The sequence below is a fragment of the Salvelinus namaycush genome, chromosome 15 (assembly GCF_016432855.1).
Source record: "Salvelinus namaycush isolate Seneca chromosome 15, SaNama_1.0, whole genome shotgun sequence".
Lineage (NCBI taxonomy): Eukaryota > Metazoa > Chordata > Actinopteri > Salmoniformes > Salmonidae > Salvelinus > Salvelinus namaycush.
In genome coordinates, this window is record NC_052321.1 from 12853357 (window position 1) to 12872805 (window position 19449).

The 19449-nt window shown below is 45.0% G+C and overlaps 1 protein-coding gene across 1 annotated transcript in view; it reads left to right on the top strand.

Annotated features, from left to right (window-relative positions):
* The window catches only part of LOC120059768 (ALK tyrosine kinase receptor-like), a 120240-nt gene that overhangs the window by 84956 nt on the left and 15835 nt on the right, over nucleotides 1–19449 (top strand). Inside the window, exons 11-17 of the mRNA XM_039008821.1 lie at nucleotides 1151–1251; nucleotides 1617–1777; nucleotides 2010–2104; nucleotides 4654–4752; nucleotides 4971–5145; nucleotides 16893–17043; nucleotides 17412–17531. Of these exons, the coding sequence (XP_038864749.1) occupies nucleotides 1151–1251; nucleotides 1617–1777; nucleotides 2010–2104; nucleotides 4654–4752; nucleotides 4971–5145; nucleotides 16893–17043; nucleotides 17412–17531 (902 nt within the window). The remainder of the gene's footprint in view (nucleotides 1–1150; nucleotides 1252–1616; nucleotides 1778–2009; nucleotides 2105–4653; nucleotides 4753–4970; nucleotides 5146–16892; nucleotides 17044–17411; nucleotides 17532–19449) is intronic.

The following is a 19449-nucleotide window of genomic DNA, read 5'->3' on the forward strand; positions in this document are numbered from 1 at the left end:
GAGCCCTTCCTGGTTAAATAAATAAATAAAAATGTTTTAAGCAGACCACAATAGTCTCTATGCCCAAGAACACTAAGGTAACCTGCCTAAATGACTACTGACCCGTAGCACTCACGTCTGTAGCCATGAAGTGCTTTGAAAGGCTGGTCATGCTGACATCAACACCATTATCCCAGAAACCCTAGACCCACTCCATTTTGCATACCGCCCTAACAGATCCACAGATGATGCAATCTCCATCGCACTCCACACTGCCCTTTCCCACCTGGACAAAAGGAACACCTATGTGAGAATGCTATTCATTGACTACAGCTCAGCGTTCAACACCATAGTGCCCTCAAAGCTCATCACTAAGCTAAGGACCCTGGGACTAAACACCTCCCTCTGCAACTGGATCCTGGACTCCCTGACGGGCCACCCCCAGGTGGTAACAACACATCCGCCATGCTGATCCTCAACACAAGGGTCCCTCAGGGGTACGTGCTCAGTCCCGTCCTGTACTCCCTGTTCACTCATGACTGCACAGCCAGGCACAACTCCAACACCATCATTAAGTTTTCCGATGACACAACAGTGGTAGGCCTGATCACCGACAACGACGAGACAGCCTATATGGAGGAGGTCAGAGACCTGGCCATGTGGTGTCAGGACAACAACCTCTCCCTCAACGTGATCAAGACAAAGGAGATGATTGTGGACTACAGGCGCATGTGACTAATACAATTTGATTTGATTTTCATTCCAAATCAAGTTTTCAAAACATTTGGAATCTAAAGGCTTTGTAGACCTAAAGGAGGAATTCCCTATTGGGTTATCACTGAATGGAATTACATTCCTTTGAACAGTTTGTCGATGATTTACAATCAGTTATAACACTTGAGTATCATGAAGCCCAGCAGCATGGTGTGTAATGTAAAACATGTTCTATTGCTGCTGAGATGATTTCCATTCATTTTCTGCATTTCAGTTTATAGCTCCAATTGGTTTCAGTCCAAATCGACTTGCACTGCGCCAAGGCAAAATGTATTGTTTTTGAGATGAGGACTGAAAGACTGTTTTCTTCAGAGCTCTATCAGTCATGCCCTGTTGACTGGTGCACTACATCAGTGTCAGCTCCACTCTGTGTTGTGGTTATTGTCTTTTCCCTCAGGGCACTTCCTGTTCCTGGCCCTGAGAAGGAGGAGTTCCAGTCATGAGGTGTCTGTCCGGAGTTACTCCTTCCCCCAACCAGTCTCTACGACAGCCTGTCAGGTGAGAGGCGTAAATGGACATATCTATCCAGCCACCCAATGGCTTCCTTACTGATGAGACAATCTCTCCTTCCAACAACATGTTCACTGATGAGTTCTAGACATCCTCATGAAGGGAGTTTTAGAAACACCCTCAAAAGATGCCAGAATCAACCAACCATAGCCAAGGCATGTCTATTGATTTGCATTTTTTGTAATTAATCCGATTTCCCCCCCAGACAGCTGGTCTATCATAACAGAGAGCAGTCATCTGGTACTACACACAGAATATCAAACGTCATATAGTTTTAAGTCATGTTAAAGTCTTCAAAAAATATGTCATGAAATTCACTAATTCACATCCTTTCTGGATGTCTCTGTCTGCAGTTGCATTTCTCCCTGTATCTCTATGGGGAGTTTAATGGCACCGTGCTGTTGTCACTAGAGGAAAATAGTACTACCACGTCCCGGTTGGTGTGGGAGAGGTCTGGACAGTGGAAAGATCACTGGCAGGACATCACTCTACAGCTACCTGCCCTCCTCAGTGGGTATGGTGCCCTAATGTACTGCGTAATTACTGACCTGAGGTGTCAACACATAACATTACAGTACATAAAGTTCAGAGTTAGAGTTTCTTGAGTGATTGTAGTTTGATAAATGATTACTGTGAAAGAATGTGAAAAAATTTAGGGTATTTTAATAAAACAAAAACTAATGTGAAATCTAGATTTAATGCCATACTGTGTTTCTTTCCATTCATTGTGATGTGTGTTCCCCCAGGTTCCACCTCAAGGTGAAGGCTCTGTGGGGACCAGGCTCCAATGCTGACATCGCCCTAGATGACATCACCCTGGGGGCAGCATGCTTTGACACAGGTAGCCCTCCATGCAACACAATCTGTACACAACACAAACAGTCAGGTCTCAATGTAGATACTATAACATACTGTATGGCTCGAGTACAGTGAGCGACTATATGGAGGGCTCCAAACACATCATTAAATAATTTCTCAGGTAAAACTCCCTAAATATTTTAAGGTTACATTTACTGATTGAGAGGGGCCTCTTTTGGCCTCCTGAGTAGCACAGCAGTCTAAGGCATCACTACAGCCTGGGGTAGCATCACTACAGCCTGGGGTTCGATCCCTGACTCTGTCAAAGCCGGCTGTGATCGGGAGCCCCGAAGGATGGTGCACAATTGGCACAGCACCGTTTGGGTTAGGGGAGGGTTTGGCTGGCAGGGCTTTCCTTGGCTCATTGCGCTCTAGCGTTGTCAGTCAGATGGTGTTTCCTCCAACACATTGATATGGCTGACTTCTGGGTTTGTGTTTAAGTATTTTATTAGGATCCCCATTAGCTGTTGCCAAGGCAGCAGCTACTCTTCCTGGTCCAAACAGACATAAAACATTGTGTCATACAAAACATTGTGCATTTTACAAATGTACATTGCTCTGTTATTACATTACAATACTACATTACATTACTAAGAATAATGTGTGGGTGTGTGTAGAGTTTATGTTTTAGACTGCGTGTCTCTTCACAGTCCGCGTTGTGCCTTGAGTTGTTGTATTATCTGTTTTTTTATCTGATTTTACGGCTAGCTTGAGTTACCAGAGGTGGACGAGTTCCATGTACTTATGGCTCTAAATAGTACTGTGTGTTTCCTAGCCTTTATTCTGGACTTGGGGACTGTGTAGAGACCTTTCTGGTGGCTTGTCTTGTTGGGTATATATGAGTGTCTGAGCTGTGTGTTAACCGGTTAAACAGACAGCTCAGTACTTTTTTTCAATACCTCTCAAATAGACCAGTAGAGATGCAGTCAATATTTCCTATACTTTGAGCCAAGAGAGATTGATAAGCATGTTGTTGATATTAGCCCTCCGTGTACATTTAAGGGTCAGACGTTCTGCTCTGTTCTGGGCCAACTGTAATTTGCCTATGTTAACCAAGCAGTGTGTTAAGAAGCAGCATGGCTTGGCGGGTCATGTTTTAAGGATGCATGTCTCGACCTTCCCCTCTCCCGAGACCGTTGGGGAGTTGCAGCAATGAGACAAGATCATAACTACAAATTTGATATCACAAAATTGGGGAGAAAATGGGGAAAAATGAAAAATGTACAGTATATAAATAAAATTAGAAAGGGGTCTCTTTCATAGAGATCAAGACTAAGGAGATGATATTAGAATACAGGAAAAGGAGGACCGAGCACGCCCCCATTCTCATCGACGGGGCTGTAGTGGAGCAGGTTGAGAGCTTCAAGTTCCTTGGTGTCCACATCACCAACAAACTAACATGGCCCGAGCACACCAAGACAGTAGTGAAGAGGGCACGACAAAACCTATTCCCCCTCAGGAGACTGAAAAGATTTGGCACGGGTCCTCAGATCCTTAAAAGGTTCTACAGCTGCACAATCGAGAGCATCCTGACTGGTTGCATCACTGCCTGGTATGGCAACTGCTCGGCCTCCGACCGCAAGGCACTGCAGAGGGTAGTGTGTATGGCCCAGTACATCACTGGGGCCAAGCTTCCTGCCATCCAGGATCTCTATACCAGGCGGTGTCAGAGGAAGGCCCAAAAAATTGTCAAAGACTCCAGCCACCCTAGTCATAGCCTGCTCTCTCTGCTACCGCACGGCAAGCGGTACCAGAGCACCAAGTCTAGGTCCAAGAGGCTTCTAACAGCTTCTACCCCCAAGCCGTAAGACTCCTGAACATTTAATCAAATGGCTACCTAGACTACTTGCCCCCCCCTCTTTTATGCTGCTGCTACTGTCTGTTATTATCTATGCTTAAGTCACTTTAATAACTCTACTATATGTATATATTACCTCAATTACCTCGACTAACCGACTAACCGGTGCCCCCTGCACGTTGACTCTGTACCGGTTTACCCTGTATATAGCCCGGCTATTGTTATTTTACTGCTGCTCTTTAATTATTTGTTACTTTATTTATTTTCTTTTTTGTATTGTATGTCTGTCTGTCTGTCACCCTGCAGCTCATACATGCTTAGAAAAGGTTTTTCGACTGTCCCCATAGGAGAACCCTTTTTGGTTCCAGGTAGAAACATTTTTGGTCCCAGGCAGAACCATTTTTGGTTCCAGGCAGAACCCTTTGGAAAGGGTTCTACCTGGAACCAAAAGGGTTCTACCTGGAACCAAACGGGTTCTACCTGGAACCAAAAAGGGTTCTTCAAAGGTTTCTCCTATGTGGACAGCCAAAGAGCCCTTTTAGCCTCTAGATATAACCTTTTTTTCTTAGTGTATGTATTTTTATCTACTAAGTTGTGGACCTTAAGCTGCTTCCAAAACCAAATCTACACTCTAAATTCTATCTCTGTCTGTCTTTGAATTGACCATGATTAATGGAAAATGTATGAAAGAGAATGTTTTGTAGCGATGAATGTGTCTGTCTCCCTCCTCTCAGATCTCAACTCCCTGCTGCTCGGACACAGATTCTTCCATGAAATGGACTCCATCAGTGAGCTAGATTTCCTCAGCCCCCTCCCAGAGCCCTCTGCCTCAGGTACACTACCAGCTGTTCCAATGGAATATATTTAGCATTTCTATCACCAATGGCCTTTGCAGTTCGATTTTCCATTTTTCATAATAAACAAGGTGCTTCCATTAATGCAATTTCCTTTGATTTCCTCAGCAGCTGTTCTACCATATGTCTGTTTGTCTTCTTTCTGTGCAACACAGGGAGTTTGTTTGTTGACTGACGTGTCTATCTCCTCTCTTCAGAGGTGTCCCTGATGACCTGGTGGTTCACATCCTGTGGGGCCAGTGGCCCCCGAGGCCCCACCCAGGCCCAGTGTGACAGCGCGTACCGCAACACCAACTTCAATGTCACTGTTGGTAAGGACGGCCCGTTCAAAGGAGTGCAGACCTGGAGGGTACCAGCCACCAACAGATACATGTGGGTGCAAGTTTTGATATGTTCTTCTAATGTTGTAGAAACATGAACGCTACAGGCAACAACTGTTTTTGCAATCAGAGCACTTTTGCACTAGACTAAACCATATCAAATCAAATTGTATTGTTCACATACACATGGTTAGCAGATGTTAATGCGAGTGTAGCGAAATGCTTGTGCTTCTAGTTCCGACCGTGCAGTAATATCTAACAAGTAATCTAACAATTTCACAACAACTGCCTTATACACACAATTGTAAAGGAATTAATAAGAATATGTACATAAAAATATATGGATGAGCGATGGCCGTGCGACATAGTAGATGGTATAGAGTACAGTATATACATATGAGATGAGTAATGTAGGGTATGTAAAGATTATATAAAATGGCATTGTTTAAAGTGACTAGTGATACATTTATTACATCCAATTTTTAATTATTAAAGTGGCTAGAGATTGAGTCAGTATGTTGGCAGCAGCCACTCAATGTTAGTGATGGCTGTTTAACAGTCTGATGGCTTTGAGATAGAAGCTGTTTTTCAGTCTCTCGGTCCCAGCTTTGATGCATCTGTACTGACCTCACCTTCTGGATGCTAGCGGGGTGAACAGGCAGTGGCTCGGGTGGTTGTTTTTGGCCTTCCTGTGACATCGTGTGCTGTAGGTGTCCTGGAGGGCAGGTAGTTTGCCCCCGGTGATGCGTTGTGCAGACCTCACTACCCTCTGGAGAGCCTTACGATTGTGGGCAGAGCAGTTGCCGTACCAGGCGGTGATACAGCCCGACAGGATGCTCTCGATTGTGCATCTGTAAAAGTTTGTGTGTTTTGGTGACAAGTCAAATTTCTTCAGTCTCCACCCGAGCGCTGCTGCGCCTGCTGCGCCTTCTTCACCACGTTGTCTGTGTGGGTGGACCATTTCAGTTTGTCTGTGATGTGTACGCCGAGGAACTTAAACTTTCCACCTTCTCCACTACTGTCCCATCAATGTGGATAGGGGGGTGCTCCCTCTGCTATTTCCTGAAGTCCACGATCATCTGCTTTGTTTTGTTGACGTTGAGTGTGAGTGTGAGGTTATTATCCTGACACCACACTCCGATGGCACTCACCTCCTCCCTGTAGGCCGTCTCGTCGTTGTTGGTAATCAAGCCTACCACTGTATTGTTGTCTGCAAACTTGATGATTGAGTTGGAGGGGTGCATGGCCACGCAGTCATGGGTGAACAGGGAGTACAGGAGAGGGCTGAGAACGCACCCTTGTGGAACCCCAGTGTTGAGGATCAGCGGGGTGGAGATGTTGTTTCCTACCCTCACCACCTGGGGGCGGCCCGTCAGAAAGTACAAGACCCAGTTGCACAGGGCAGGGTTGAGACCCAGGGTCTTGAGCTTAATGATGAGTTTGGAGGGTACTATGGTGTTAAATGCTGAGCTGTAATCGATGTACAGCTTTCTTACATAGGTATTCCTCTTGTCCAGATGGGTTAGGGCAGTGTGCGGTGTGATTGTGATTGCGTCATCTGTGGACCTATTGGGGAGGTAAGCAAATTGGAGTGGGTCTAGGGCGTCAGGTAGGGTGGAGGTGATATGATCCTTGACTAGTCTCTCAAAGCACTTCATGATGATGGAAGTGAGTGCTACGGAGCAATAATTGTTTAGCTCAGTTACCTTAGCAACAGGAACAATGGTGGCTCTCTTGAAGCATGTGGGAACAGCAGACTGGGATAGGGATTGATTGAATATATCCGTAAACACACCAGCCAGCTGGTCTGCGCATGCTCTGAGGACGCGGCTGGGGATGCCATCTGGGCCGCAGCCTTGCGAGGGTTAACACGTTTAAATGTTTTACTCACGTTGGCCGCGGTGAACGAGAGCCCGCAGGTTTTAGTTGCGAGCCGTGTCAGTGGCACTGTATTTTCCTCAAAGCGAGCAAAGAAGTTGTATAATTTTTCTGGGAGCAAGACTTCCGTGTCTGCGACGGGGCTTGTTTTCTTTTTGTAATCCATGATTGACTGTAGACCCTGCCACATACGTCTTGTGTCTTGAGCTGTTGAATTGCGACTCCAGTTTGTCTCTATACTGACGCTTAGCTTGTTTGATCGCCTTGCAGAGGGAATAGCTACACTGTTTGTATTCGGTCATGTTTCCGGTCGCCTTGCCATGATTAAAAGCAGTCGTTCGCACTTTCAGTTTTGCGCGAATGCTGCCATCAACCCATGGTTTCTGGTTGGGGAAGGTTTTAATAGATACTGTGGGTACAACATCACCAATGCACTTGCTAATAAACTCGCTCACCGAATCAGCGTATACATCAATGTTGTTGTCTGAGGCTATCTGGAACATATCCCAGTCCACATGATCAAAGCAATCTTGAAACGTGGAATCCGATTTGTCGGACCAGCGTTGAAAAGACCTGAGCCCGGGCGTTTTCTGTTTTAGTTTCTGTCTATAGGCTGGGAGCAACAACATGGAATTGTGGTCAGATTTGCCGAAAGGAGTGCGAGGGAGGGCTTTGTATGCGTCACGGACGTTAGAGTAGCAATGATCCAGAATGCTGCCAGCCCGGGTCACGCATTCGATATGCTGATAAAATTTAGGGAGCCTTTTTTTCAGATTAGCTTTGTTAAAATCCCCAGCTAAAATAAATGCAGCCTCAGGATAAATGGTTTCCAGTTTACATAGAGTCCAATGAAGTTCTTTCAGGGCCATTGAGGTGTCTGCTTGGGGGGGGGGGGGGGGGGGGGTTTACACGGCTGTGATTATAATCTAAGATAATTATCTTGGTAGATAATGAGGTTGGCATTTGATTGTAAGGAATTCTAGGTCAGGTGAACAAAATGACTTGAGTTCCTGTATGTTGTAATGATCACACCACAACTCGTTAATCATAAGGCATACACCCCCGCCCTTCTTCTTACCAGAGAGATGTTTGTTTCTGTCGCTGCGATGCGTGAAGAAATTGGTAAACTATGGTTTGCCAGTCAAGTGATAAGATATTGTGTTAAATAATTAATTTGAAGAATTTATCTGCTCTGTATGTTTGTTAGCTAGCTAGCGAGACAGTTTTAGGGGAATGATTGCATAAATGTTCATTCATGCTCTGTTTACATATATTTATTTAATTTTTTATTTAACCTTTATTTAACTAGGAAGCCAGTTAAGAACAAATTCTTATTTACAATGACAGCCTACTCAGGCCAAACCCCAACGATGCTGGGCCAATTGTGCGCCGCCCTATGGGACTCCCAATCACGGCAGGATGTGATACCTGGATTCAAACCAGGTACTATAGTGACGCCTCTTGCACTGAGATGCAGTGTGCCTGTGCCGCTCGGGATCCAGGCTATTTATACAGAAAATTGGTATAAAACCTGTATAAACAGTATTTATGATTATATTACAATATTTAAGGTTGGTAATAATTATATTACAACATTTCTGATATTTCCCATGCCTTTGTCTTATTTATCTGCATAAGTAAAATCAGGATTATGCCCCTACTGCTATTAATTCCAATTAGTCTGGTTATGGCTGCCATTAATTCCAGTTAGACACCAATGCTAATAAAGAAGCTCCCCATATCTTCTCATTGCCTATCCTTGCCCCTTTTAACCAGTGGTGTACCACAGTTTCTGAGAGGCTGAGAGAATTTGCATTTTTAAAGAACATTTCCTGCTATTCCACACAGAGAAAATGTAGCAATTTTACAGCTAATTTCCTGTAATTTTTTAGATGGTTTATGACGTGTTCATATCCTGTCTGGGGAGGGGGGGGGGCACCAGAGAGATCTTAAATTATTAGAGTGGCTTAGTCATAAACCCTCAAAGTTCCAGAAAGGGGTGAAAATGGCAGTCAGGGTGTGATAGTACCCCCCTTCCCCCCTAGGGACGCCCAGCTTGCGTCCTACCTGGACGCATACCTGGCTGCCCGGGGTGTCGGCGGTGGAAATCGGCGATGAGGGCTGGGTTCAAGATATCTTTAGCAGGAACCCAGCACCTCTCCTCCGGGCCATAACCCTCCCAGTCAACCAGGTACTGGAAACCCCTGCCCCGTGGTCGAACCTTCAGGAGTCATCTCACCGTATACACTGGCCATCAATTACCCGGGGGGATGGGCCTGGAAACAGAAGACAAAGGACAGGAGACACAGGTTTAATTCTGGACACATGGAAAGTAGGGTGGATACGAAGGGTACGGGGTAACACAAGATGGACAGCAGGAGATGGAGATGGGAAAAGGACCAATGAACCGGGGAGACAGTTCGCGGGACTCTACCCGCAGGGGCAGGTCCCGAGTGGAAAGCCATACCCTCTGCCCAGTGCGGTAGCGGGGAGCTGGAGTCCGGCCACGGTCCGCTTGTTGACGATACCTGGAGTTGGTCATGAGAATAGCCGCCCTGGCTCTTCTCCTGGTACGTCGACAGTGGCGGACAAACATCTGGGCCGAGGGTACGCTGACCTCCTGCTCTTGTTCTGGGAAGAGTGGAGGCTGATACCCCATGGAGCACTCCAAAGGGGAGAGTCCCTTGGCCGAACAGGGAAGGGTGTTCCGGGCATACTCCACCCAGACCAGTTGACAGCTCCAGGTAGTGAGTTTGGTTGAGACCAGGCATCTCAAGGTTGTTTCCAGATCTTGGTTGGCTCGCTCCGACTGACCGTTGGTTTGAGGTTGGAATCCCAATGACAGGCTGGTCGACGACCCAATAAGGGTGCAGAATGCCTTCCAGAACTGAGACAAAAACTGAGGACCCCGATTGTAGACCATGTCTACCAGGAGTCCATGGATCCGGAAGACATGCCGCACCCTAAGCTGGGCCGTCTCCTTGGCAGAAGGTAGTTTGGGGAGAGGGATGAAATGGGCGGCCTTGGAGAACCGATCGACTACCGCCAGAATGACAGTGTTGCCATCAGACGGAAGGAGCCCAGTGACAAAGTCCAGAGATATATGAGACCAGGGACGATGAGGGACCGGTAGTGGCCAGAAGGAGGCCAGAAGGAGCTTGCCGTGGAGTCTTATTCTGAGAACACACTGTGCACGAAGGCAGAGACGTCAGAAACTATTGTGGGCCACCAGAACCGTTGTCGGAGGAAGGCTAGTGTACGACAGGACTCTTGATGACAGGTCAGCCTTTAGGAATGAGCCCATTCCAGGACCCGGGACCGGACTGGGTTAGGGACAAGCAGCCGGTTAGCCGGGCCCCCTTTAGGTCCAGGCTGGGAGCGTTGCGCCTCGCGAACCAGGTTCTCAATACCCTAATCCACAGTGGCAGCAAGGCATGAGGTAGGGAGAACGGTTTCGGAGGTCGAGGGTGTGGCAGAGGAACTGTATAGGCGGGAGAGAGCGTCAGGCTTCACATTCTTTGACCCTGGGCGGCAGGAAATGGTGAAGTTGAATCTGGTAAACAAGAGCACCCACCGGGCCTGCCTGGAGTTGAGGCGCTTGGCTGTACGGAGGTATTCCAAGTTTTTATGGTCGGTCCAGACCAAGAATGGCTGTTCTGCTCCTTCCAGCCAGTGCCTTCACTCTTCCAACGCCATTTTAACCGCCAGGAGTTCTCGATTGTGTACATTGTAGTTCCTCTCTGCAGGATTGAGACAATGGGACAGGAAGGCACAGGGATGAAGCTTTTGATCCTGGGCAGATCGCTGGGACAGGATGGCCCCCACTCCAACATCCGAAGCATCAACTTCCACCACAAATTGACGCGAGGGATCCGGATGAATGAGGATGGGAGCTGATGTGAACCGGTGCTTCAGGTCCACAAAGGCTTTGTCGACAGCTGGAGACCATTTGAACGGTACCTTGGGAGAGGTGAGTGCCGAGAGGGGTGCTGTGATCCTGAATGAAACGGCGGTAGAAGTTAGCAAAACCAAGAAACCGTTGCAACTGCACCCTGGATGTTGGTTGAGGCCAATCCACCACTGCTTTCACCTTTCTAGGATCCATCTGAACATTGCCCTCAACAATGACATATCCCCGAAAGGTGATAGTAGAGTGGTGGAACTCACACTTCTCGGCTTTCACAAACAATTGCTTCTCCAGGAGGCGCTGAAGAACCTGTCTGACATGAAGTACATGTTCTTGGGCAGATCGGGAAAAAAACAGGATGTCGTCAAGGTAAACGAACACAAAACGGTTTAGCATGTCCCGGAGCACATCATTGACCAAAGCCTGGAAAACAGCGGGGGCATTTGTGAGTCCAAATGGCATGACCTGGTACTCATAATGTCCACTGGCTGTGTTGAAGGCTGTCTTCCACTCATCCCCCTCATGTATCTGAACCAGTTGGTAGGCATTCCGAAGGTCCAACGTGGAAAATATGGTGGCTCCCTGGAGAGGTTCAAATGTCGAGGAGAGGAGAGGTAGGGGATAACGATTTTTTTACCGTAATGTCATTAAGTCCCTGATAGTCAATGCACGGACGCAGGGTCTTGTCCTTCTTTTCCACAAAGAAAAACCTGCGCCAGCCGGAGATGCAGACGGACGGACGGCCCCAGTGGCCAGAAACTCCTAGGTACTCCTCCATTAGCTTTGGTCTCTGGTCCGGACAGAGAATACAACCGACCCCGAGGTGGTGTAGTGCCTGGGAGAAGATCAATGGCACAGTCATAAGGACAGTGCGGGGGAAGGGAAGTAGCCTGTGCCTTACTGAACACTTCTAGGAGATCATGGTATTCAGTGGGAATAGCAGAGACATCCACAGTCTTGCTAACTTCCTGATGAAGTTGACTTGGGGAAGGCTGTGCTGCTTGAAGGAAGTGGGAATGGCAAAATGGGCTCCACCTCAGGATGGAGCTTGTGGTCCAGTCAATCACCGGATTGTGCTTTTGTAGCCAGGAAAATCCCAAAACGACTGAAACGTGGGGAGATGCAATGAGGAGGAACTGTATGGTCTCACTGTGGTTACCAGAAACCCGTAATTGAACGGGCACAGTACTATGAGTGACTTCCCCTATAGAGCGGCCATCCAGTGCCCTAGCATCCATGGTAACAGAGAGAGGCTGAGTGGGAATACCAAGCTCCGAAGCAATAGCGGCATCCATAAAACTTTCATCAGCCCCAGAGTCAATGAGCACTCGGAGAGACTTAGATTGGTCTCCCCACAGCACAAGCACAAAAAAGGGGGGCTTCGAATCCTCTCAGAAAAGCTGCCTTTAGAAACTTCCGGATTGCCTCAAAGGTGAACGAGCCATAGCGGGTGCACGAGTGTGCCCGAGACCAGACCTCTTCTCACTCCTACGTTCCCTTAGGCGTCCATTGATTTTGATGGTTAGGGCGATAAGAGAGTCGAGGTCCATCGGCAATTCCCGAGCAGATAGCTCATCCTTTACATCCTCAGATAATCCATGCAGAAAAGTATCGACAAGAGACTCCGGATTCCAGGCACTCTCGGCCGCCAACGTGTGAAAATCAACCGCGTAGTCTGCCACACTACGGGAGTTTTTACGTAAGTCAAGCAGTTTACTGGCCGCCTTTCTCCCAGATACCGGAGACTCAAATACCTTTCTCACCTCTGCCATAAATTCCTCCAGATGACCACAAATGGCATATTGTTGCTCCCAAACTGCCGTAGCCAGGGGAGAGCGCCCTCTCCGACATTAGCGTAATGATATACGCTATCTTCGATTGGTCTGAAGTAAACGAAGACGGCTGTAACTCAAAAATAAGTGAGCACTGAGAAAGAAAACCCCGGCAGGCACCAGGATTCCCCGATTATCGCTCCGGAGGTAAGCGGGGTTCTCGGGGAGCCGGGATAGGCTGTACAAACTCACCACAGAGGGAAAAAATTACTGGGTGATTGTTTTTTTTCAGAGGTGGCAGGCAGCCGCTGAGCTAACTCCCTGATTTGCTCCATAATAGCCTTTAACCTCTCTGGGATATGTGGGACGCTAGCGTCCCAACTGGCCAACATCCAGTGAAAATGCAGAGCGCCAAATTCAAATATATTACAACAAAAAAAATACTTTCATGAAATCACACATTCAATATACCAAATTAAAGCTACACTTGTTGTGAATCCAGCCAACGTGTCAGATTTCAAAAATGCTTTATGGTGAAAGCAAACAATGCTATTATCTGAGGATAGCACCCAAGCAAACAAACATAGACCATCATATTTCAACCCTCCAGGCGCGACACAAAACGCAGAAATAAAGATGTAATTCATGCCTTTGACGAGCTTCTTCTGTTGGCACTCCAATATGTCCCATAAACATCACAAATGGTCCTTTTGTTCGATTAATTCCGTCGATATATATCCAAAATGTCCATTTATTTGGCGCGTTTGATCCAGAAAAACACTGGTTCCAACTCGCGCAACATGACTACAAAAGTTACCTGTAAGCTTTGTCCAAACATTTCAAACTACTTTTGTAATACAACTTTAGGTATTTTTTTTACGTAAATAATCGATAAAATTAAAGACGGGATGATCTGTGTTCAATACCGGAGGAAAACAAAGTGTAGCTAGCTTTCAGGTCACGCGCCTCTAACAAAGAGAACACTTCCCTCGAGCATCATTCTGAACATGGCTACTTCTTAATTTCTCAAAGGAAAAACCTCAACCAATTTCTAAAGACTGTTGACATCCAGTGGAAGCGATAGGAACTGCAAGAAGGTCCCTTAGAAATCAGGATTCCCAATGAAATCCCATTGAAAAGAGAGTGACCTCAAAAAAAAAGTGTTTTCTATCCAAATCTACTAATAATATGCATATCTTAGCTTCTGGGCATGAGTAGCAGGCAGTTTAATTTGGGCACGCTTTTCATCTAAAATTCCGAATGCTGCCCCCTATCCTCGAGAAGTTAATTAACCCATGGTCGTGGCGTTCCGTCAAGGATCTGAGCCCTTCCAAAAGGCCCTGTAACAACTCCTCATGTCTCCCAATGGTGGCTCCCTGCAGGGAGACAGCGTGGCAGAGCTGGTCCAAGTCTGCTGGGTCTGTCATGACCAGTTCGTACTATCATGACACAAGGCGAGACCCAAATGCAGACACAGGAGGCAGATAGTTGGTCTTACAGTGTATATAAATCCAGAAGGAGTAGGCAAGAGAATGGTCGTGGACAGGCAAAAGGACAAAACCAGATCAGAGTCCAGGAGGTACAGAGTAGCAGGCTCGTGGTCAAGGCAGGCAGAAGGGTCAGGCAGGCGGGTACAGAAACAGGCAAGGGTCAAAACCGGGAGGACTAGAAAAAGGAGAATAGCAAAAAGCAGGAGAATGGGGAAAAATGCTGGTTGACTTGGAAAACGTACAAGACGAACTGGCACAGGGTTAAATACACTGGGGGAAATCAGTGACACCTGGAGGGGGTGGAGACAATCTCAAGGACAGGTGAAACAGAACAGGGCGTGACACCAAACATGGCCTTCAGTGGTCTCCTCATGTGTTTTTGTCGTGGAAATTCTAATCAAAAGGAAGAGAGACGGCAGATTTTTCAAAACAACAACTTTTTATTAGATGATTTGCAAATCTGGAGCTGGTTAACTTCTTATGGCTGCAAGCCCGAAGCCGGACACAATATGACAACAGCCACTTCAAGTGCAGGGCGCGAAATTCAAAATATATTTTTTAGAAATATTTAACTTTCACACATTAACAAGTCCAATACAGAATTTGAAAGATACACATCTTGTGAATCCAGCCAACATGTCCGATTTTTAAAATGTTTTACAGCGAAAACACCACGTATATTTATGTTAGCTCACCACCAAATACAAAAAAGGACAGACATTTTTCACAGCACAGGTAGCATGCACAAAGCCAACCTAACTAACCAAGAACCAACCAAACTAACCAAGAAACAACTTCATCAGATGACAGTCTTATAACATGTTATTCAATAAATCTATGTTTTGTTCGAAAAATGTGCATATTTGAGCTATAAATCAGTTTTACATTGTAGCTACCATCACAGCTACCGTCAGAAATGGCACCGAAGCAGCCAGAGTAATTACAGACACCAACGTCAAATACCTAAATACTCATCATAAAACATTTCTGAAAAATACATGGTGTACAGCAAATGAAAGACAGGCATCTTGTGGTTCCAGCCAATATTTCCGATTTCTTAAGTGTTTTACAGCGAAAACACAATATAGCATTATATTAGCTTACCACAATAGCCAGAAACACAAGCCATTCCCCAGCAGCAAAGGTTAGCGATCGTAACAAACCAGCAAAAGATATATAATTTTTGACTAACCTTGATAAGCTTCATCAGATGACAGTCCTATAACATCAGGTTATACATCCACTTATGTTTTGTTCGAAAATGTGCATATTTAGAGCTGAAATCAGTGGTTATACATTGTGCTAACGTAGCATCTTTTTCCCACAACGTCCGGATATTTTTCTGGCACTCACATATTCTGACCAAATAACTATTCATAAACATAACTAAAAAATAAATGTTGTATAGGAAATGATAGATACACTAGTTCTTAATGCAATCGCCGTGTTAGAATTCTAAAAATAACTTCATTACGATATGCAGTTTACGTTATGGCGAGAGCGTGCCCAAATGTTCGACAGATATATGAAATAACATCATAAAATGGGTCCTACTTTTGATGATCTTTCATCAGAATGTTGTACAAGGGGTCCTTTGTCGGGAACAATCGTTGTTTGGATTTAGAATGTCCTCTTCTCCAGTCAATTAGCACGGAAAGCTAGCAAAGTGGCGCTAAGCTCTCCTTCGTGAACAAACGCAGACAACGCAACACGCCTAACGTCCCGAAAAAATTTCAATAATCTAATAAAACTATATTGAAAAAACATACTTTACGATGATATTGTCACATGTATCAAATAAAATCAAAGCCGGAGATATTAGTCGTCTATAACGACAGCTGTACAGAAGGCAAAACCAGGTCCCTTCACGCGCTCTCCAGAAAACAGGAAACTGGTGACACGTCATACAAAGAGCATTTATTCGAGGCCAGATCAAGTTATACACTCAATTTCTTCTCTCACTGCCTGTCGACATCTAGTGGAAGACGTATGAAGTGCATGTATTCTAATAAATATCAAGGACCTTTATAGGCAGGCCCTAGAAGAGAGCATCGATTTCAGATTTTCCACTTCCTGTCAGGAAGTTTGCTGCAAAATGAGTTCTGTTTTACTCACAGATATAATTCAAACGGTTTTAGAAACTAGAGAGTGTTTTCTATCCAATAGTAATAATAATATGCATATTGTACGAGCAAGAATTGAGTACGAGGCCGTTTGAAATGGGCACCTTTTATCCGGCTACTCAATACTGCCCCTGCAGCCCAAACAGGTTAACAATCCACTCAACAACAGCGCAGATTTAAGAGCCCAACTCACAAGAGTTGGGTCTCAGCCTTTATAGGAAATTACAACCTCTGTCTACGTGGCAGTTTAGCAGGTGTGTGAGAGCATGGTGGGAACATTGCGCACAAACAAGTGATAACGCCAGTTTTGTCACTCCTTTCAGCTGATAGAATTGTCGCTGATGCTCAAGCTAGCATCTGTTCTCGTCATTTCTCCACACAGCTGTGCCTTTGAAAGATACGAAAAGAACAGGATGTGGATCAAACAATGGAATGTATTTTTTGTAATGTCCTTTGAGTAGTTGATTCAACAAATCACAACACAGATTGAAGGGTACACTTCCTGCTTTTACTTCCTGGCATGGGTGCACTCAAAACGGCTGCCAGTCCACCCATTATGCCATCATTGACTTGAATGAAGACACATTTTCTATTCATTCCATTTCTATGGTTTACTGTGCAATCCTTAGGATCTCAGCCTATGGAGCCGCAGGTGGCAAAGGAGCAAAGAACCACAACAAGCGCTCCCACGGGGTCTTCATCTCAGCCATCTTCCCTCTGGAGAAGGGAGACATCATGTATATACTGGTGGGACATCAGGGGGAGGATGCCTGTCCAGGGGTGAGTCGTAGAGGGGAGAGTTAGGTTACCTCGGGTGAGTTTATGGGTGGATAAACAGTCACACTTTATTTGGATAGTCCGGATTTTCCATCTGTAGAGCAGTAGATAGTAGATAGTTAGTCGACATGTTACTGAGTCTGTAAATAGTCTATAGAGCGTCTACAGGTGGACTATTCAAATAAAGTGTTACCGGATAACCTGCTGTTCAAATATGTCCGATTCATTTTAGTGAGCATTTACTTTCCTTTCAACTTTCTGCTATCTTGGGTGCCATCCTGAAGTATTTATCTCCTGATGGTATGAAAAGAAAATCTCAAACTTGCAGCCACTCTCTCTCTGATCTAACCACATTCAAATGTTCTCTGTAGAGAAATCCCCTGACACAGAAGATCTGCCTGGGGGAATCCTCGGTGATAGAAGATGAGTTCACTGGTGAAGAGTGGGCAGGAGGAGGAGGGGGAGGCGGAGGAGCCACCTATATCTACAAGGTAAGAGACCCTCCTCTTAACCTAACTTGAGTCAACTGTTCTCTGCCTTTATCTCATCTCCACAAAATGAAAGCCATGATGGTGTCCATCGGAAGCACATGTAGCTGTTAGATATGAACCGATGGATGAGCTTAGAAGATCTTCCGAAGCCATTCTAAAATATTATTTATCATGGTATTTATCTACAGATGTAGTGTTACAAGCAGTAGAGGTCAGAGTTTATGTTAACTGGTTTGTATGACAAGAACCCTTTAATCTAGAAGTTTTATCTCTTTGAAACGCTGGACTATGACAGAGGGTAGACTGATTTTCCTGTGTTTTATATATATTTCCACACTAGGAGGTTGGAACAATACTGTGAAATTGTGAAAATTATGACAATGCCCTTTTAGGATTCTATTTTTGGCTGGTGTTAAGGCGGTGCTGGTGTCAAATGCACGTTAGTTTGCAATTTCATAATTTAAAAACTGGCGCACTGGCATGTTCCAGCCCTAACGCCAGGTTCAGCTATTTACATGTCTAATATCATTTCGCTTGCACTCAGATGGGTGGCTGGAAATATTTAAGGTGTGTCCTTAAAAGCATAATCCAAAGTGCTAATTTCCGAAAGCCCTCCCTCAGGCCTACAATAACGAAGGCTGGTTCAACAGCAATGTGTCTTTTTATCCTGGAGATTTTATGATGTCATTACATTTGACATTTTATTTATTATTGTTGTTGTTAAAAAAACGGATTGCTTGTTTTTCATACAATTTTATTACAACCAAACTTATTAGAATGATTGACCTTCCTGGTTTTATGGTGACAATGTACATGGGGCGCTTGTAATGCTACTTGTGGAGATGTGTGAAGGCGATCTGATCTGTAAGATGGTTCTGACTATGTTCATAAAACATAGGCCTATTTGGGAGCAGTATAACGGTGAGTGGACATTCTCCCTTTATATTTATTCAGGATCTTTGTCCAGCTACTGAGAAAAGATTTGAATGTGCGTAAAACCCTCCATGGTCTGCTTTGTTTTAATATTAAAATAAGTTGTTGTTTTGTTTAGAATTTGATTCGAATTATTCATTATCTTTTTAGGCCTTATCAATAATAAATGTAATCTTGCTTATTGACAATGTTTGACATGTCAATGCTAAGCCATAATGCAATTTACAGTAGGCCTAGCCCCTATATCAGTGTGAATGCTATTGAAGCCGTGCAATTACTTAGAACAATATGGACTGCAAATGGGTTGAAGTGAATGTATTTATCAAAAATAGGTCTACATTTTTTTATTTTGTTTCTGTAAGCCATTTAACAAACTATAATGGACTAACATTGGAACTGGAGTTGATACAAAGGCAGTACATAAAAGACCATAAATACACAACTTGAAGCAACCACATACAATATTTCACCATGGAGCACGTTCTGATTGGCCAGTGAGGGGCCAAGCCTAGACACACCCACAACTTGTTTATTCATCAAAACCCAGCCCTTTCACACCAACGCCAGCAAATGTGCTGATAATTGTGATGGTGACAATAGCAAAAATATTTTTGCTGAGACCCTCCTGAAACTATAGCTCTACCGCCTGCGCTTAGATTTACCATTGTGTTAAGTTTGTTAAAATAAAGCCCCCTAGTGTAAGAGCTTTCTGAAAAGACTGCCTGAAATTTCAGCCTGTTTTGGTGGGATGGAGTTTTTGCCTACCTAGTGACATCACCAAGCGATAAATTACAGTTCCAATCCTCTCTGCCAATAACCCACTCAGACCACTCCAGACAGTCCTAGCAAAATTATTGCTTGAGAAATTGCTCTTTGCTAAGAAGCTATTTTTGTTTCTTTTTGACCATTTTAATTGAAAACAATCACAGTAAGATACTTAATTGTTACGCAGAAATAACTTGACATTGAGATAAAAATGGCTGCA